The sequence below is a fragment of the Labeo rohita genome, chromosome 17, assembly GCF_022985175.1.
Source record: "Labeo rohita strain BAU-BD-2019 chromosome 17, IGBB_LRoh.1.0, whole genome shotgun sequence".
NCBI classification, from domain to species: domain Eukaryota; kingdom Metazoa; phylum Chordata; class Actinopteri; order Cypriniformes; family Cyprinidae; genus Labeo; species Labeo rohita.
In genome coordinates, this window is record NC_066885.1 from 9672210 (window position 1) to 9691271 (window position 19062).

The 19062-nt window shown below is 35.9% G+C and overlaps 1 protein-coding gene across 1 annotated transcript in view; it reads left to right on the top strand.

The window, feature by feature from the left end:
• The window catches only part of clmna (calmin a), a 34572-nt gene extending 16015 nt beyond the window's left edge, over nucleotides 1-18557 (top strand). Inside the window, exons 2-13 of the mRNA XM_051133312.1 lie at nucleotides 3253-3314; nucleotides 5306-5401; nucleotides 5490-5573; nucleotides 5668-5760; nucleotides 6731-6924; nucleotides 7000-7193; nucleotides 8369-8451; nucleotides 8529-10481; nucleotides 11558-11721; nucleotides 12128-12206; nucleotides 13534-13592; nucleotides 16933-18557. Coding sequence (XP_050989269.1) covers nucleotides 3253-3314; nucleotides 5306-5401; nucleotides 5490-5573; nucleotides 5668-5760; nucleotides 6731-6924; nucleotides 7000-7193; nucleotides 8369-8451; nucleotides 8529-10481; nucleotides 11558-11721; nucleotides 12128-12206; nucleotides 13534-13592; nucleotides 16933-17098 — 3227 coding nt within the window. The 3' untranslated portion in view covers nucleotides 17099-18557. The remainder of the gene's footprint in view (nucleotides 1-3252; nucleotides 3315-5305; nucleotides 5402-5489; nucleotides 5574-5667; nucleotides 5761-6730; nucleotides 6925-6999; nucleotides 7194-8368; nucleotides 8452-8528; nucleotides 10482-11557; nucleotides 11722-12127; nucleotides 12207-13533; nucleotides 13593-16932) is intronic.
• The last annotated feature ends 505 nt before the right edge of the window (nucleotides 18558-19062 follow it).

Below are 19062 nucleotides of genomic sequence, written 5' to 3' on the forward strand. Positions count from 1 at the left end.
TTGAGCACTAGCTGAATTCAAGAAGACATTTAACAGGGGTCACATTATCCAAACACTGGCTTGTATTCTGAATAATGAATAATCTGCCAAAATCATTTCTATTAGGAAAGTGCTCTACATTGAGGGGTTTATGATGTTATTAAACATGTTGTCACAAAAAATGGTTTCAACTTGGCCAGTTTCTGAATGTTCACTATTGTGCTCTTGAGTTCTGTGTATGTGGCGACTTGCCTAGACTTCCTGTTCGGTCATTATTCCATCATGGCATTTGGACCGCAGTTATTGATTTTTTGCAAATGGAGCCTCTTTATGTTTTGGCAGTGAATAATGAATGAGGAAAGTCATGCCTCCAGTGATATCCCCATCAGGATCTTCCCGTTTCTCGCGCACGTACACCTATAGAATCCAAATGAGCCGCCGGCAGAGGAAGAGAAAACTTGAGAAGAAATCATTCATCATGAGGTAGACGGTGTAGACGCTCTGCCTGACGGATCATATAATCAAGCACAGTCTCATGGGAGTCTCCCCGACCGCCACCATCTCTCTAGGCCAGATGTCTTTTATTTCGAAGAGTGTACACAAGGTCCAAAGAAACATTTGACCTTTTCTCCCAAACATGAAGTCACCACTTAGTACCATATTAATGTTTTCACAATGGAGGCAATTGTTACTGGTCATAAGTGAGATGTGATTTATTTTGTACATGTTTTTGGAATATTGATGAAGAATAATGATAAAGCTTGACAGAAAATGGGGTGAGAATACATTCCCCCCCTTGGGTTTTCTAAATTGGCTAAAATGGCTTTGCTTTCCTGTTGATGTGCTCTCTATAGTGCTTACATATTATTAGGGGCTAAACACTTATTCATCTTCACCTATTGTATCCGTTGGTGGTCTTCTTCTTCTTCCTCTTCCGCTTGGAGAGTCTGTGGCAGCCATAGAAGCGCTTGCAGAAAAGTTATGAAATTTGGCACACAGATAGAGGACAGTATCAATATTAACCATAGCAAATTTGGAGTCTCTAACTCAAACACTCTAGCGCCACCAACAGGCCAAATTTGCACTCATATTTCTTCTAATAACTTTTGAGCTTTTCGAACTTGTCCTAGACGGTTTGTCCGATTTCCATCAAAATTGGCTCAGATCATCCTTAGACAATGCTGGCTAAAATTCTCAAAAAATTTCGGTATAACTATAGCAAATTTGGAGTCTCTAGCTCAAACTCTCTAGCACCACTAATCGGCTGAATTTGTACTTCATTTCTGCTAATAACTTTTGAACTTTTCAAATTTGTCCTAGACAGTTTGTCCAATTTTTACCAAAATTGGCTCAGATCATTCTTAAACAATACTGGCAAAAATTCTCAAAGTCTCAATAATTCGCAAAAACTCTCAATATTAACCATAGCAAATTTGGAATTTCTAACTCAAACTCTCTAGCGCCACCAATAGGCCAAATTTGCACTCATATTTCTGCTAATAACTTTTGAACTTTTCGAACTTGTCCTAGACGGTTTGTCCAATTTTTACTAAAATTGGCTTAGATCATCCTTAGACAATGCTGGCAAAAATTCTCATCAAAGTCTCAATAATTCGCAAAAAGTCTCAATATTAACCATAGCAAATTTGGAATTTCTAACTCAAACTCTCTAGCGCCACCAATAGGCCAAATTTGCACTCATATTTCTTCTAATAACTTTTGAACTTTTTAAACTTGTCCTAGGTGGTTTGTCCAATTTTCAACAAAATTGGCTCAAATTAGGGCTGCACGATAAATCGCGTGCAATTGTCAGGCGCGTTTAGTCAGTAAAGCTGGTTTGTTGATTAGTAGTGAATCTCCATCACGTGCGTTCAGCATCTGACAATCGCATGCAATTTATCGTGCAGCCCTAGCTCAGATCATCTTTAGATATTGCTGGCAAAAAGTCTCAATAATTCACAAAAAGTCTCAATATTAACCATAGCAAATTTTCAAACTTTTCCTAGACGGTTTGTCCAATTTTCACCAAAATTGGCTCAGATCATCTTCAGACAATGCCGGCAAAAATGTATCAAAAGTTTGATACACCAAACTATTTTCGTTAAAGCGTGTAAACAAATTGGACAAAATGTGCACAAAAATAGACATGAGGCTATATCGTCCCAACGCTTTACATTCGGACAAAACTTGGTAGTAGGTACCTACTGGTCAAATGACTGAGGTTATGTCACCCCAACGCTTTAGCGGATTTAGACCGAACTTGGTACGTTATACCAAGCATGACCTGTTTTCGTAAAGTGCGTTATTAAATTTGATGAAATTGGACATGAGGCTTTATCATCCTAACGCTTTAGTAGATTCAGACCAAACTTGGGACATGACCCGAGGGCACGAGTAGTTTCGGCACAGTGCCACCTACTGGTCAAAAGATATAAAAATGTTACATTTTTGTTGATATTTTAAAAATCGTAAGAGTTATCTCGTTAAATTCGGAGTGGCATACCGAATCAAACAATACCAGATTTTCCTATGTCATCCGTTTTGAGTGTGGACCATTTTAAATTTTGTCGTAAATGCTGTATTTTTTTACTTGCAAAATGTAATTGGGGAGAAAGGCAAAAATGTTTGTCAATCTGGGATTTGCATATAAATTTTATAAATTTTATGATTTTTACCATATAAAAAGGCATTTTTATGGCATTTCCATGATGTTTTGAGCATATTAAGTATAATCAGTTTGTGAAATTGTGAATATGAGCACTCTTCCTGACTTGCAAAGTGATTTATTGTATACTTACTACGCTAATGTGCATTGCTTCTCAAGAGTACAATTGTGGTTTTTTACTAGCCCAGACCAAATCATAGATTTGCTTTGCCTGATATGTTTTAATGTTTATTCTACATGTCAGCAGTACACTTACAGCATAGTGTAAAACATTTGTGTTTTAATGGTGTTTCTACAAGTGTCACTGGATTCTTGGAGTTATAATGCAAAGACAAGCACAAGTTGCCGCTGGCTGCTCATTAAATAAAACAGCTCAGTGGAGGTTTGCTGTTTATGGGCACTGGTCATTTCACATTGACTGTAATGATCTTGCGCTGTTTGGCCTTTGTTGCCATGGCGTGCTCACGAGAGCGATTGCTTCAGGCTGCGTGTGATTAATGACATGGAGCTGCTGTTTTAGATGAAGCAACTTCTTACCGTTGCCGTTTCATCTCTGTGCATCATTTACCTCCACTGACGTGACGCTGTTGTTTTTGTTTCTTTTCCAGTTGAGAGGGAGGTGGTGCAGAAGAGAACATTCACCAGATGGATGAATCTGCATCTAGAGAAGGTCAGTAGGAATTCATTTGGATCCTATAAACCTGGAAGGAGTTTATAGACTTCAGATGTTCAGATTTTTTCTGGTTGTGCACAGATCAAGCCATCTTTGTGCTGGTAACACATAGCCTACCACAAACAGGATATGTATACCTTTGTCTCTGCTGAATTATTAATGAAGGAAATTGAAATTGTAATTTCTTAGCATTAATTATGCATGAGGTAGAAACATTAACCTAAATTGTAGGAAGAATATTAAGGCTGAGGAAATGTTTTTTGGGGAAGTGGTGGTTTAAATGTATTATTGTACTTTTCTAATAAAATAGGAGCAAAATACAGTTTCATTAACAAAAATTTAATCACAACGAATATAAGTATTAATATTAAATATAATAAAAAATTACTTATTTAATTGTAAAAACAAATAATGGCAGATTTTGACCTATATATACACTTTATATTATAAAACACATATTAAATGTATACACACACACTACCAGTCAAACATTTTTGAACAGTAAGATTTGTAATGCTTTTTAAAGAAGTCTCTTCTGCTCACCAAGCCTGCATTTATTTGATTTGAAATTTATTTTACTATTTTAAGTAACTGTTTTCTATTGGAATATATTTTGAAATGTAATTTATTCCTGTGATTTCAAAGCTGAATTTTTAACATCTTTACTCCAGTCACATGATCCTTCAGAAATCATTCTAATATTCTGATTTGCTGCTCAAAAATATTTTTTTGTTATTATGTTGAAATAATAATGTTGATCATGTGACAATGAAGACTGGAGTAATTATGCAGAAAATTTAGCTTTGGTCACAGGAATAAATTAAATTTAAAAATGTAAAAATAGAAAGCAGTTATTTCAAATAAAAATAAGTAAAAATATTTTACAATATTACAAATTTTGCTGTATTTTGGTTCAAATAAATGCAGGCTTGGGGAGCAGAAGCGACTTCTTTAAAAAAGATAAAAAATCTCACTGTTCAAAAACTTTTGACTGGTATATATTATATTATAGCTTACTTTTTTTTTTTTTTTACAAATTAATGTAGGATACTTCTTAGATTTTTTTTTTACTTACATTAATAAAAATATTATTTTTTTTAAATAGCTTTATTTAATTATTATTGTTATTTATTTATTTATTTATTTTTTACAAATATTTCTTCATTTTTACCCTTTGAAGCTCTTTTCTTCCACTTTCACTTTCAGATTTTTCCTCCTCCTTTTATTAGTTACCAGAAATGACAAGATGGATACAAAACACACACACACACAGACAAACACACATGTATTTGCATGAGGCATTAGTCATTGAACGCAACAGTAGGGTGACTCGTTTAAGCCTGCTCCTTTGTTTTCTCTGGCAGCCCTCCGCTGGTCTTCTTGTGTTGTAGACAGCCTATAGATTGTAGTGCTGCCATTCTTGAGAGCCTCATAATACTGACTGAAAACACTCAGCGATGAATCCTTTGTTTTCATACACAATGTTGCTCTATTCTGGGACCCCGAGTTTGGCTTCTTCTCAAAACTTCGACCCACTATCAGACAATTACACTCTGTCTGGTCTGTTTTGGTGGAAAATTTCACCCTTAACCCTCCAGTTTCCACTGTTGTCCCATCACATCCTATTTATTCTTCTGAGAAATGTTATTGTCGAAAAAGTGTGGGATTTTTCTCAACAAATATACATGTGTAGGCTTGTTTTAGATCACAAATTCTAGAAATGAAATTACCAGGAAGGAAACTTTACTGCTCAGAACTCTGTTTAAAATGTCAACTTTGTCTTAGTTTCTAAAATTTCACTTTCACTTTTTTTCTCTAAATATATATTTTAGTTTATATTAAAATGTCTGACTTTTGATTGCAAACTATGAGATGACAGGGTTTATATAAATATTTAATTTAAAAATGCATAATTTGCATAATCGTTTTTTTTTTTTTTTAAATTTACATACTGAAATGCATTCGTTTTTTTTTTTTTTGCTGTGCAGTGCAACCCTCGTATGGAGGTGCGGGATCTGTTTCGTGATATCCAGGATGGGAAGATTTTGATGGCTCTACTTGAAGAACTCTCAGGATGCAAACTGGTGAGAATCATTTCAGTAGATTTTCTGATTATGTTACTTCATCTGTTCCCATGAACGACTAAGAAAACGCTGACCTTTAACCTTCCAGCTGCATGGCTTTAAGCCATCCTCACATCGTATTTTTAGGCTCAATAACATCGCCAAGGTATTGACATTTCTGGAAGAAAGAAACGTGAGTATCGTTTGAGGTCACACACCCTTACAAAAAGCAAATAACACCCTGACTGCTTTTCCTGAAAGTGTGATTAATCTGTTTCTGGTTATAGGTGAAATTAGTCAGCATTGATGCAACAGATATCGCAGATGGCAATCCATCCATAGTGCTTGGGCTTATCTGGAACATCATACTGTTTTTCCAGGTATCGTAATCTTGTTCTTTAATGGTGTGTTTCTTTTTTTCTACATCTTGATGCTTCTAATTGGATTTATTTGGGTTAAACAATGGATTAACTGTGATTTGAGTCATTCTCACAGTTCAAAAGTTTACATACACTTTGCAGAATCTGCATTATTTTATCAAAAAAGACCATACCAAATGCATGTTATTTTTTATTTAGTACTGACCTGAATAAGATATTTCACTTAAAAGATATTTACATGTAATCCACAAGAGAAAATTATAGTTGAATTTATAAAAATGACCCCGTTCAAACAATGCATTAAGAGGCAAAAAACTTTTTGACATTCAAAAAGTTTTTTGAATTTGAAAAACTTTTTGAATTTGAAGATCAGGGTGAATTTCACTTATTTTGTCTTCTGTGAAACATGTAAGTATCTTCAGTAGCTTCTGAAGGGCAGTACTAAATTAAAAAATATATATGATATTTAAGGCAAAATAAGAACATTTTCATTCTGTTCAAAAGTTTTCACCCCCCCAACTCTTAATGCATTGTTTTTTCTTCTGGAGCAACAATGAGCATTTGGACCTTCTATAATAGTTGTATATGAGTCCCTCAGTTGTCCTCAGTGTGAAAAAAATGGATCTTATAATCATACAGTCATTGTTGGAAAGGGTTCAAATGCACAAAAATGCTGAAACATTTAACATTTAACATTTAACATTTAACAGATTCTCCAAGGTTTTTTGACTTTTTACTTGCTAGTGGCTGTGGGAAACGATTAAGGTCTAATTGGACCAACGATTGCATTTTCAGTCCAAATGTGAACTAATCTTATCTTGTCTTTGAGAGAGAGCAACTCTCTTATCACATGTCTAGTCAGTGTTAAGATAGGAGCAAAGAGTTAACTTAGCAGCATGATAGGAAATGCTACCACACTGAGTAAATGCTTGTCATCTACTCGTTCAGTAATGGCCTGTTTGTATTACAGATCAAGGAACTCACAGGGAACATTAAGAGTCAGTTCCCTTCCTCCTCCAGCTTGTCATCCATACCCACCAGCTCCGATTCAGACACTTCCCATTCCAGCACGCCATCAGATGAGAGAAAACCCACTGTTGCTCCAAGAGGTCATGGAAAGGTGATCAAGACCCTCTTGCAATGGGTCCAGAGACGTACCAGAAAGTAAGAAAGATTTTAGTTTGTTTTTTTAAATTAGCACTGGCCAGATTTAGGACGTGTGCTACTTTGTTTTTCCAGATATGGAGTTGCTGTGCAAGACTTTGGAAAGAGCTGGACCAGTGGTCTGGCTTTCCTTGCTGTGATTAAGTCCATTGACCCCAGTTTGGTGGATATGAGGAGGGCTCTGCTCCGAACGCCTAGAGAGAACATCGAGGAAGCCTTCAGAACAGCACACTACAGTCTTGGCATCCCAAGACTCCTAGAACCTGAGGGTAAATATCATCAAAGTGTTGGATGACAAAGATTTTTAATGTTTATTAAAGAGGTCTTTTCTGCTCATCAAGGCTGTGTTTATTTGATTAAAAATACATACAAAACAGTAATATTGTGAAATATAATTACAATAGTGGTTTTAGTTTCTTTTGGAACGTGTGATACTTTTTTCAGGATTCTTTGATGAATAAAATGTTAAAAAGAACAGCATTTTTTAAAAATATAAATTTTCTAACAATAATACTGTACAAAGTTTGGGGTCAGCAATTTTTTTCTTTCTTTCTTTGAAAGAAAGTAATACTTTTATTCAGCAAGGATGTGTTAAATTGATAAAAAGTAATAGTAAAGAGTTATATTGTTAGAAAACATTTCTATTTTGAATAAATGCGTTTTTTTTTGCATTCATCGAAGAATCCTGAAAAAAGCACAACTGTTTCCAACACTGATAATAAATCAGCATATTAGAAGGATTACTGAAGAATCGTGTGACACTGAAGAATGTAGTAATGGCTGATAAAAAAAAAAAAAAAAAAATTCAGCTTTGCATCACAGAAATAAATATTAAAAAAGAAATATTATTTATTGCATCACAGAAATAAATAATAAATATATTTTAAAGTATATTAAAATAGGAAACTGTTATTTTAAATTGCAATAATATTTCATAGCATTACTTTTTTCTGTATTTTTGATCAATAAATGGAACTTGAATGACAGTGTATGTCTTATAAAAGTATTAACTTCTTAAAAAAAAATATATATGTTTAAAATATAATATTATTATACATTTAATTTAGTTAATTTTGCATAAAATACATTTAAATAACTCCTGGTTCAAAATATTTTTCTCTTCTTTTCTGTTACCTAATCGCTGCTCTGTGTACTGCAAATATTGTCATTTTTTCTTATGATAAAGTGCTTATGATAATTCTCATTTGCTCATCGATTTGGATTAAATCTGTCTGCTAAATGAATACATTTAAATGATAAATTAACGTTGGTATGTTATGTAACGCAAAATATATTCAAAATTTAAGTGAGGCTGTGTCCAAATACCTTTTGGGGCCACTGTATTTCTTATGTAACAAAATGTATCTCAGCTACCTTTCATTTACTATAGCTTTGAAATACATTTGCACAGTTTAACTAAAAATGACATGATGTAACCCCTCAGATGTGATGTTGAATCCTCCTGACGAACAGTCCATAATGACCTATGTGTCCCAGTTTTTGGAGCACTTTCCTGGAATTGAGGAGGTAGGAACATTTCAACAAATTACAACATCACTTCAAGTCTTGTACATCTTAACTAAATGTACTTCGTTTTTTTCCAGGATGACACATCAGATATTCTGGAGCGAAATAAAGCCGGCACTCGAATGAACGAACCTCCTGTTCGGAATGGAGTACAGAGGAAACGGGAGTCTTACACAGTCAAGAGAGACGTGGTTCAACCGCCACCGAAGATCTTCATTTCGTCAGTGTCTGAAGATCGTGAGCAGATCACCTCCCCAGTCCTTCCACAGACCCCTAAGGACAAACTGTGGACGAATGAAGCATCGTCAGTGGGTTCAAGTCCAATCCCTGCAAATGACAAGCCCATTTTGGACTTGAACACAGATGTATCCACCACTAGCTCTCCGCAACCTTCGTTTTCAGATTCTGCTGTAAACTCGCCCGACTCGTGGAGCGAGGTACTTAGCGAGACTACTAACTCTCACCGGGTCAACGAAGATCCGATAAGCGAGAGCAGTACTGCTGGTGCTGTTGAAGTGACCTCAGATTTAGGTTCACCGTTTTCGCCAGAGAGCACGCCGGAGAATCATTTGGACCGTGAGCTGTTCATAGATGAGGGAAACTACTCCCTCGGCTCCATGGATAGTTTACATGCCAAATCCACTGCGCCATCTGAGGAGGACGATGCTTACAAATACATCTTAGATCTGAAAGAAGAACAATCTGCTAATCATTTGCCCAGTGACGACATGGGGAATAAATCAGATGCATGTTTAGAACAAACCGAATCCAATCCTTTGGAGAACCAAGAACCAGTCAATCCATCCTCTGCTGATGCTTCATGTTTGGAAAGTGATTCTGGATACTTTCAGTATAATAAGGAAGAAATGCCAGCTCAACCTGAGGTTGAGAGTTTACTCACTTCCACTGTTGATGAAGAAGTGAGTGTGAGAAGTGAATCTGAATATTTGCAGGACAACTTTGAGTCTTCCAATAGAGAAGCCATGCAAAGGGATGCTGTCGAATTGACGGATGGACCTGAGAAGAAGCCTTTCATATTTGAGGATGAGCCCGAGTGCCCAGTTCTGCAATATGAGAGGGTTTCTATATCAGGAAGTGAGGAGGATCTTAAACAGTGTACTGATCTGACTGAAGAACCAACAGAGGAACCAGACAAAAACCTTCTAAATGGTCATTCTGAAACCTGTGAGAACACTGACCTCCGAGATGGGGAACAAGAAGCTGTCTTTCAAAGTGAGGTGAAGGATGTGGTATTTGAGGAGGAGCTTGAAGAACCTCCGATCTCAGATCGGAGCCAAACAGAAGTTGAGGTTCCTGATGAAGATCAAGTGTGTTATATGTGTGGAGGTCCAGTGGCAAAGAGCTCAAGCGAGCAGGGCGATTGTCTGTCCCACTCAAACTCAACCGAGAAGGACTGCAATTCAGACTCAAGACTTTTCAGTGAATCAGAAGGAGGTGGAAACTTCGAGGACAATCCAACGGAAAAGAACAATGAATTAAATGGAAATGTAAGTCATCTCAAGAATGAGCCAAGAGAGAGTAAAGGTATTCATGAAGATCTGCTTATTATAGGTGAGCACAACTTGGAAAGTGGGTCAGACGGCATGAGGAGGACAGAGTTTTCCCACAATACAAATGGTGAAAGCCAAGCTCAGGTTTCAAACAATACAGAGCCTGGAGGGGCCAAGGATAACAGACCTGTATCAGTAGATGTTCTGAATTCAGTCACCGAGGAGCCTCTTTCTGACACCAACATCCACGATGGAGAAAGTGACTCTACACCGTCCCAAAGCCCGAACAGACAGCGTCTAGAAGTGTCCAGCGTTGAACAGCCAACTGAAGAGGAAATTGAGGACTCAAGGTTTATTATTGGTGTCCGTGGGTACCCTGAAAGACGTCCTGCAGAGTTACGCTTGTCCCTCAGCATGACTCCGCTACAGCCGGCACCTCCCAAGCGTTCGCTTACTGAATCGGATACGGACACCGAAGACGCTTCAGAAGACCATGGCAAGGGATTTAAGTCGAGAAAGGTTATTTTTTATTCTCACTTTTTCCTTTGGCCTAGAAAACAAGCCAGTTAGTGACCTACAAACAGAGGCAGTGGTATAAGCATATGAGCTCTTTCAGGGTCACGACCTCCTTTTCCAAAATGTAGTTCACTTGAGCGCATTACTCAGAGTGATCTCTTGCTTTAATGATCTGTTACAGTTGCTGTTGAGTCCTTTGAGTATAGCACAAATATTCAGAGCTGCTGAAAGAACTAATACTGTATTCGGTCTCTTCTCAACCACGCTTTCGATTCCAGATCAAAGATTGATAGTTGAGAGAAACTATAAAAGACAAGTTCAGATCCCTCACGTAATGAGTACGTGGATCGGCTCTCTGTAGAATTGGGTTCAGCTGCAGTGTCAAACAGTGCTTTATGTGGCTTTTTTTCTCCATTCTCTCTCCTTTTGTTCAGTTGACCTTTTAATAAGAGTGTGAAAAAAGCCCAAAAAAATGTAAAAAATAGTGGTTGAGATTGTGTTATAATTTATATTTAAAATGTAAAATAATTTATCATTTATTACTCATACTTATGTCGTTCCAAACCTATAAGACCTTTGTTTATCTTCAGAACACATTAAGACATTTTTGATGAAATCCGAGAGGTTTCTGCATAGACAGAAACTCAACTGACATGTTTAACGCCCAGAAATAGTAGTAAGGACATTGTTGACACATCAGTGGTTCAACCGTAGCTACGAGAATACTTTTTGTGCGCACAGAAAACCAAAATAATGACTTTATTCAACAATTTATCCAACATGCATCATACTGTCGTGAACTTGCATCGAAGACTGATGCGGAAGAGAAGAAATTGTTGTTAAAGTTGTTGTTTTTTTTGTTTTCTCTCCATACAAAAACTATTCTCGTAGCTTTAAAACATTGCGGTTGAACCACTAATGTCACATGGACTATTTTAACAATGTCCTTACTAGCTTTCTGGGCTTTGAACATGTCAGTTGCATTGCTGTCTATGCAGGGTCAGAAAGCTTGGATTTCATCAAAAATATCTTAATTTGTGTTCCAACGATGAACAAAGGTCTTACATGTGTCCATCTAGGATAGATCGGGATCTGCGCATATCCAGGAGCAAAGCCCGTTTGACAGGCACCCGGGAGAATGGGGCGCGGTGGAGCCTGATTCACCAGCTGAGCATTGTGAGCTCATTAAGACAGATGACGACCTGACCAGCACCGGAGCCAGAGAAAACACTGGGGCTCTGAGGTACGGCTCTATTAATAGAGTCTGCTACAGATACTCAATCCATGTCACAGGGGAGCATTCTGTTTTCTCAAGGATGTGACCTCATAAGCCTCTTAGATCCATTGCAAATTGCCTTAAATGTACTTAATGTTTAGTTTTGAAAACGTTAGTGTTTAGTGAAGAGGTCATATCCATTTTAGTTGAATGATGCAAACATTTTGTTCTCGCAGCATGTAAAAAATGTGTGCTTTCCATTAAAGCTGATTGAAGTCATGAAATTTAGTCTCTGCTTTTGGCCGGGATTCAATCCGTCATGAATAAATTAGCTTAATTGTAACTTAGCTCCATATATGGTTTCTTAAAGTTCAGTGAGGCATATGAAATGTGTGTTTTATCGGCTATAACAAATTTGTCATTCTCTTAAAAGGGAAGGAGCTGTGACGGATACAAGCCAACCTTTGACTACTATACACTTGAGAAAGGTCACTGACATCACTGAATCAAAGGTTTGTTAATGCAAAAGGTTTTATTAGTGACAAATGCATAGACTTTAAAGGATCCAAGCTGTATCTAGGGACAAGAATATTATAGAGACTCCTGGGTGGGCTCGTTTGACTTATTTACTGCCTGTAAATAAGACCAAGAAAACACTGGAAACCACATAGCAATCTGCTAAACAACAGTCAGAACACCTTAGCAACCACATAGGAACAAACTGGCAACCAAAAATGTGTAAAATCAAAATATTTTATTTAGTAATGACCTGAATAAGATATTTCACATAAAAGACATTTACATAGTCTACAAGAGAAAATATTAGTTGAGTTTATAAATATGACCCCGTTTACATATGCTTCATTCTTAATACTGTGTTGTTACCCGAATGATCCACAGCTGTGTTTTTTTTGTTTTAGTGATAGTTGTTCATGAGTCCCTTGTTTGTCCTGAACAGTTAAACTGCCAACTGTTCTTCAGAAAAATCCTTCAGGTCCCACAAATTATTTGGTTTTTCAGCATTTTTGTGTATTTGAACCCTTTACAACAATGACTGTATGATTTCGAGATCCATCTTTTCACACTGAGGACAACTGAGGGACTCATGCAACTATTACAGAAGGTTAAAACGCTCATTGATGCTCCAGAAAGAGCCGCAAAAACAATGCATTAATAGCTAGGGGGTGAAAACTTTTGAACAGAATGAAGATGTGTACATTTTTCTTTTTTTTTGCCTTCATTTAGTACTGCCCTGCAGAAGCTACAGAAGATACTTACATGTTTCCTAGAAGACAAAATAAGTAAAATTTACCCTGATCTTACCCCCCAGCTCTTAATGCATTGTGTTTCCTTTTGAAGCATCGGCGAGCATTGCATATGAGTCCCTCAGTTGTCCTCAGTGTGAAAAAAATGGATCTCAAAATCTGTTTTCAACAGGATAATAATAAGAAATGTTTTTGAGCAACAAATTTTTTAAAAAATTCTGAAGAATCAAAGGACATTGTAAACATATCCATTTTAAATTAATTCATTTTAGATTCATTTTGGCTTTGCCATCACAGGAATAAATTACATTTTTAAATATATTAAAATACAAAACTGTGACTTTAAATTGTATTAATATTTTACAGTTTTACTGTATTTTTTATTTGGTTTAATTTCAATTAAACATTAAAAAATCTCACCAAACTGTTAAACAATAGTGTATATAATTATCTCAGCTTGCAGCGTAGGTGTTCACGTACTTAAAATTTAAAGAAGTTGACAGCCTTTTTTTCTGGGACTATATAAATTTACATGTTCTTTGATTTCACTAATCTGTTGTTTTCCTTTTACTAGGGACAAAATGGGAAGGCCTTAGACCGCAGCAAAGTGGACAGTACCATCATAAATAAAAGGTAACTAAAACTATATATTTATACTAAATATCGTATCTATCTATAATATATCTATAAATCTAATATCTATAAAGACAGGTTTAGACCAGTGATTCCCAACCTAAGTAATAAATCCCACAGCACACCACTAAGCGCTAAAAAAATAAATGAAAATGGGGATAGGGCTTTTTTCCCTAATAATTACACAGTGCATTGTCAGAGTTGGTATTTGGGTTTATGTATATTTTTTTTGACAATTGCACTTAACATTCTCTGAAAATCATGCTCAAATGGAGTTAACAAGGTTTTTGACAAGTGAATAATTGCATTACGTTTTTAGCTATTTACAGGTTATATATGGGTACTCAATTTTTCTTGTTATTTAATACATTTGGACAAAATCTCATGATATCGTGGGTACAGCTTCCGGTGAGGCGGCGGACGTAGTATGCCAATGGTATTTTGTGTGCTAATTAGCAAAGAGGCTACATGTTTTTTTAGACAGTTGTTTAATTTGTAAAGATGCACACCTTCATAAGAGATGTCATTACGTTCTTATGGACAACATATGCTTTTTGAATTTGTGTTCCCACATCATTAGCAAGTTTGGATCGCTAAATCTTGAATGACTTTCAACTAGTGAAATGACATTTGAACCGAGACATCAGAGCTTGTGTTAAAGGGCATGCCAGATGAAGCCTCGATTCGAGGCTTGTTAACGTAGAAATCCCTTTCGTAGAAGCCTCACTTTCTGTCCAGTCATGTACGTGATTCACTTTGCATGTCCTAATGTTCGACCCCCATATCTTATTTGCAAGTACATTTTCCTCGGGACCTGTTTAATAATTATATTTTTAAATACCCAGTCATACAAGTAAATATGAAGAATACACATTATTTCAGGAAAATTAAATATATGCCATATGCAATTAATATATGTGTACATTATTTTTCTATTACATGATATTGATATTCGTACTGGCATTTAATGGCACTGTTCAATGTCAGAGTCAGAAATTCAACAAACACACACACGGTTAGGCTTTTATTTGTGCATATAACATGGATCGATCTATGGAAATTGTGGTGAATGCTTCTTTTGACGGAGCTTCACAGACTTTCGGCTGCTTTATTTTTTACTAACCACCAGATCGCGCTGTTTTCGATACTCTCGAAGCATTAAATCTTTTACCAAAACAGTCAGAGGAAAGTCTCGGTGCTTCACGAGGCTTCATTTGCCCGTCACTCCTGTCAACTGCTGAATGAATGAGTGTCACGTCCTACTTGTTTACTTTGAACCGAAAGACGCTCCCACTTTTGACGCAAGGCCTCATGGGGCGTATGAAACTTGTGGATAAAAGATGAACCACTATGCACAGGATATTTAAAGTGTACAAAATTATTATAGACAGCAAATGCTGAGACTCTTCTCTGCTCTTCAAACACTCAAAAACATTAGCCTTTGTAAACAGTCTTTCTTGAGTAAAGAAAATGCTGTACTTATTCAAATGTCAGTTCTTTATTTACCCTTGCATTGTAAAGGAGACGTCTGTGTGTCGCGGCACTTCATTCTGAGTGGAGGCAGGGTAGAGTTATGAGGTTTTATAGATCCAGTAGCATTACAAGGTTTAGCCACAAGCTCTTTTGAATGCATTTCATTGGTTAAATATTTGTAAAACCCACAAAAAGACGTAATGATGATCAACAGCTCTGTAATAAAAATAATAGCATTTAAAATAATAATAACGAAATATAATAGAGATAGGAAGTGTTTGATAATTTTCTGTGGCACACCCGACAACAGTTGTTGGGAAACACTGGTTTAGACTGATCTTTTGCTAAATTATCTATGATTCAGCCTGTGGTGTTGGTATTACTGTTATTATCTTATTTAACAAAAACAGTCAATCCCAATTTCCACCCTTACCTCATGCAATGAAGCAATTTTAAATGACTCAGTGTACTAAACCTGCTCGGGCAAACCTTTCTATCCCTGTTTTATTAAACCTTGTGTCTCAAATCTGTGTGTTTGTATTGTTTGACTGGGTGTCGTCTTTATACCTATGATGGGAGTGTGTTTGGGGGTGTGGCATGGGTTGTTTACGCCCCTAAGGTATTTTAAATCCTCAAATGTATAATGCTTTATGTGGTCAAAGGCAGTCCTACAGTGATGTAATTGAGCAAACTGTTTGCAGCAACAGTAGTCTAGGAAGAACGGAAGCGCATTGTATTGAGACACACCCATGCCTGTCTGAAACTGTTTTTGCGCAGTAGTTTTACATGGCTTTTTGGCCTTTTGCTTGACTTAAGTTTCAGTTTGACAAGTCACTTGACAAGTGTTTGCTGACATTTCTTATTGAAACCACAATGCAAGATATTTTCTTGGAAGAGAAAGACTGTACATTTTAAATGTTTGTGTATATATGCTAAAGAGTCAACTTTTATGAGGACACTAGCATGTAAATTGGCCTCAAAGCTGATAGAAACAGACTAAAAACTCAAATTTGGTTTTATGGGGTATTTAAAGGAGTAGTTCACCCACAAATAAAAATGCTGAACATTTACTTATCCTCAAGCCATCCAAGATGCAAGTTTGTTTCTTCATCAGAACAGATTTGGAGAAATTTAGCATCACCAATGGATCCTCTGCAGTGAATGGGTGCCGTGAGAATGAGTTCAAAAAGCTGATAAAAGCATCACAAATAATCCACAAGTAATCCACACTCCAATTCATCACTTAGCGTCTAGTGAAGCGAAAAGATGTATAAACTTAATGGCTTTTATCCAAAATACCCTGTCCATAATCCACAATAAAGCTTCTTTCAATAAAAAAGCATTCAAATTCACAGATATGTTTGTTTAGAACAGTTATGGACTGTTTTTCTTGTAAACAGGCTTGTGCATATTTCTCTCCTGATTCAGACAAGATGACTTTTTCATAGGAGAAAGCAATATTATCAATAGAGGACTTGTATTTTAGCCGAAAGCAACTGTTTGAAGTTAAAAAAGATCTTAATAATTAATTATTTACAAACAGACAAAAAATAGTATGGAGTGGTGTGGATTATTGTAATGTTTTTATTATCTGTTTGTACTCTCATTCTGACGGCACCCATTCACTGTAATGGATTCATTGGTGAGCAAGTGATGTAATGCTAAATTGATCCAAATCTGTTCCAATAAAGAAACAAACTGATCTACATCATGGATAACCTGAAGTTGAGCAAATGTTCAGCAAATTTTAATTTCTGGGTGAGCTATTCCTGTAAGATTATTTAAAGCAACAGTATGTAATTCTAATCTGCTAGCTATACAAATTTGATTTCACTAATAGTTTGTGCACTCTTTTGTTTCATTACAGCTTGGAGAGCAAGACTGCTGCGAGTCCAGAAAGCACATATGACACAACATTGTCTGACCTTGTCTACATCCTTTTGGCTGCTTGGCTCTTTGTGTACTGCCTTCTTGTCCTGCCTCAGATTGACTTAAGGACACTTCCTAAACTCCTCTTCAACACAGATGAATGACTGCAATATTAACAGACAAGACAGTTAATGCTCACACCTACAACTCTGATCACGTCCTTCTAGTCAAGGAATAGTTCACTGAAGATTAAATTACAGACATTCTGATTTCCTTTTGTGTTCAGTGGAGCATAAGAGGGAGTAAATGATGGCAGAATGCATTTATTTGTATTTTATTTGAGTGAACTATCCCTTTAACATGAAGCAGGACCTCTGATCCCAGATCTTTAAGGAAGAAATTCAAAAAGTGGAATGGAAAATTGGCCATATTGATCAGCTTGGTTGCCTTTCATATTTCCTTTCACATCTGCACACAAAGAAAGTGTTTTTTCTCTTTTGGTTGGAGGGTTTTTGTTTTCAGTCAACTTTTAATTAATATTTGGATGCATTAGGTGCACATGCAGCACAATTACATAACAGATTATTTATAATGCTTCTGAAGAACATGCTTTTTGGCCTTTTATGTTGTGTGTGCATACACTATATGAAGAAAAAGCATCTGTAAGACTGTGCAACTGTTTGTATAAAGTAAGTGAAGGTTTTCGGTATGCTTTAAAGCTGTTATGCTATGAGATTTTGAATGTATCTTTTTAAAAAAGTGATCACATTAGATACACCCCTTTATTTTTTGCATCATATAGGAAAAATGAAGGCTTTTCAGCACAAATACACGCTTAGATTATATTCCACTAACATTTTTGATAAGATAAGGCCAGGGTATTATGGTATATATATTAAGAAATATATAGGGCTCTCTAAATTTAAGAGACACTTTTATGGCATCAACAGCACTTTTTTTAAAACTCAAGACAAGAACTGCCAAAGATTCAGTAAAAGATACTGAAACCTCCCCAACACAGTGAACAAATTATGAATTTGCCTATTATTTTAATAATAAATCCTGCACTTACAGTATATATTTTATGCATTCTACAAAATGCAAGAGCACACAAAAATTCACATTTATTGGTCATTTTACACATTTATAAATACAATATACTGACTGAATTTGTAATATTTTGGACACTGAAGGTGTTAGTGGTGGTTTTTAGGTCTTTGGGCTGATATAAATCCCCAAACCGAAGGATATAATTTGAGCCTGTGGGGCCTGTAATATGTTGTAAAAAGTTTTTTCTTATATTTTCTTAAATTGTAAGCTGAAATATCCACAGTACAGAACAAGCACACTGGCTGCTGAGTGCTTGTCGCATGATCATAGCAAATTCAAGTGAACTCTGGACAAAACCAGAATGTTAATGCATCCTGATAAGTTTATAAGCCTACAAAATATGTCCAAAATCGCAAACAAGCCAAACGTTATGCATGAGAATGTGTATGGGAAGTAACTTGTGTCTTTAATATTTTTAAAAGTCACCAAGTGAATCCATGTCCTGCTTTTGTAATGAAAATTGTTAAATTTTCATGTTTAAATGCACTGGAGTGCAATAAATGATATATCCTTTGTTTGCTGTCTGTTGTGTGCTTTATTTGATCTTAATTTCATACATTTGTGACCCTGGAGCACAAAACCAGTAGCACGGGTATATTTGTAGCAATAGCCAAAAATACATTGTATGGGTCAGAATTATTGTGTTTTCTTTTATGCCAAAAATCATTAGGATATTAAGTAAAGATCATGTTCCATGAAGATATTTTGTAAACTGTCTACCATAAATATATCAAAACTTATATTTTGATTAGTAACATTCACTATATATGTGACCCTGGACCACAAAACCAGTCTTAAATCGCTGGGGTATATTTGTAGCAATAGCCAAAAATACATTGTATGGGTCAAAATTATAGATTTTTCTTTTATGCCAAAAATCATTAGGAAATAAGTAAAGATCATGTTCCATGTAGATATTTTGTAAATTTCCTACTGTAAACATATCAAAACTTAATTTTTGATTAGTAATATGCATTGCAAAGAACTTAATTTGGAAAACTTTAAAGGTGATTTTCTC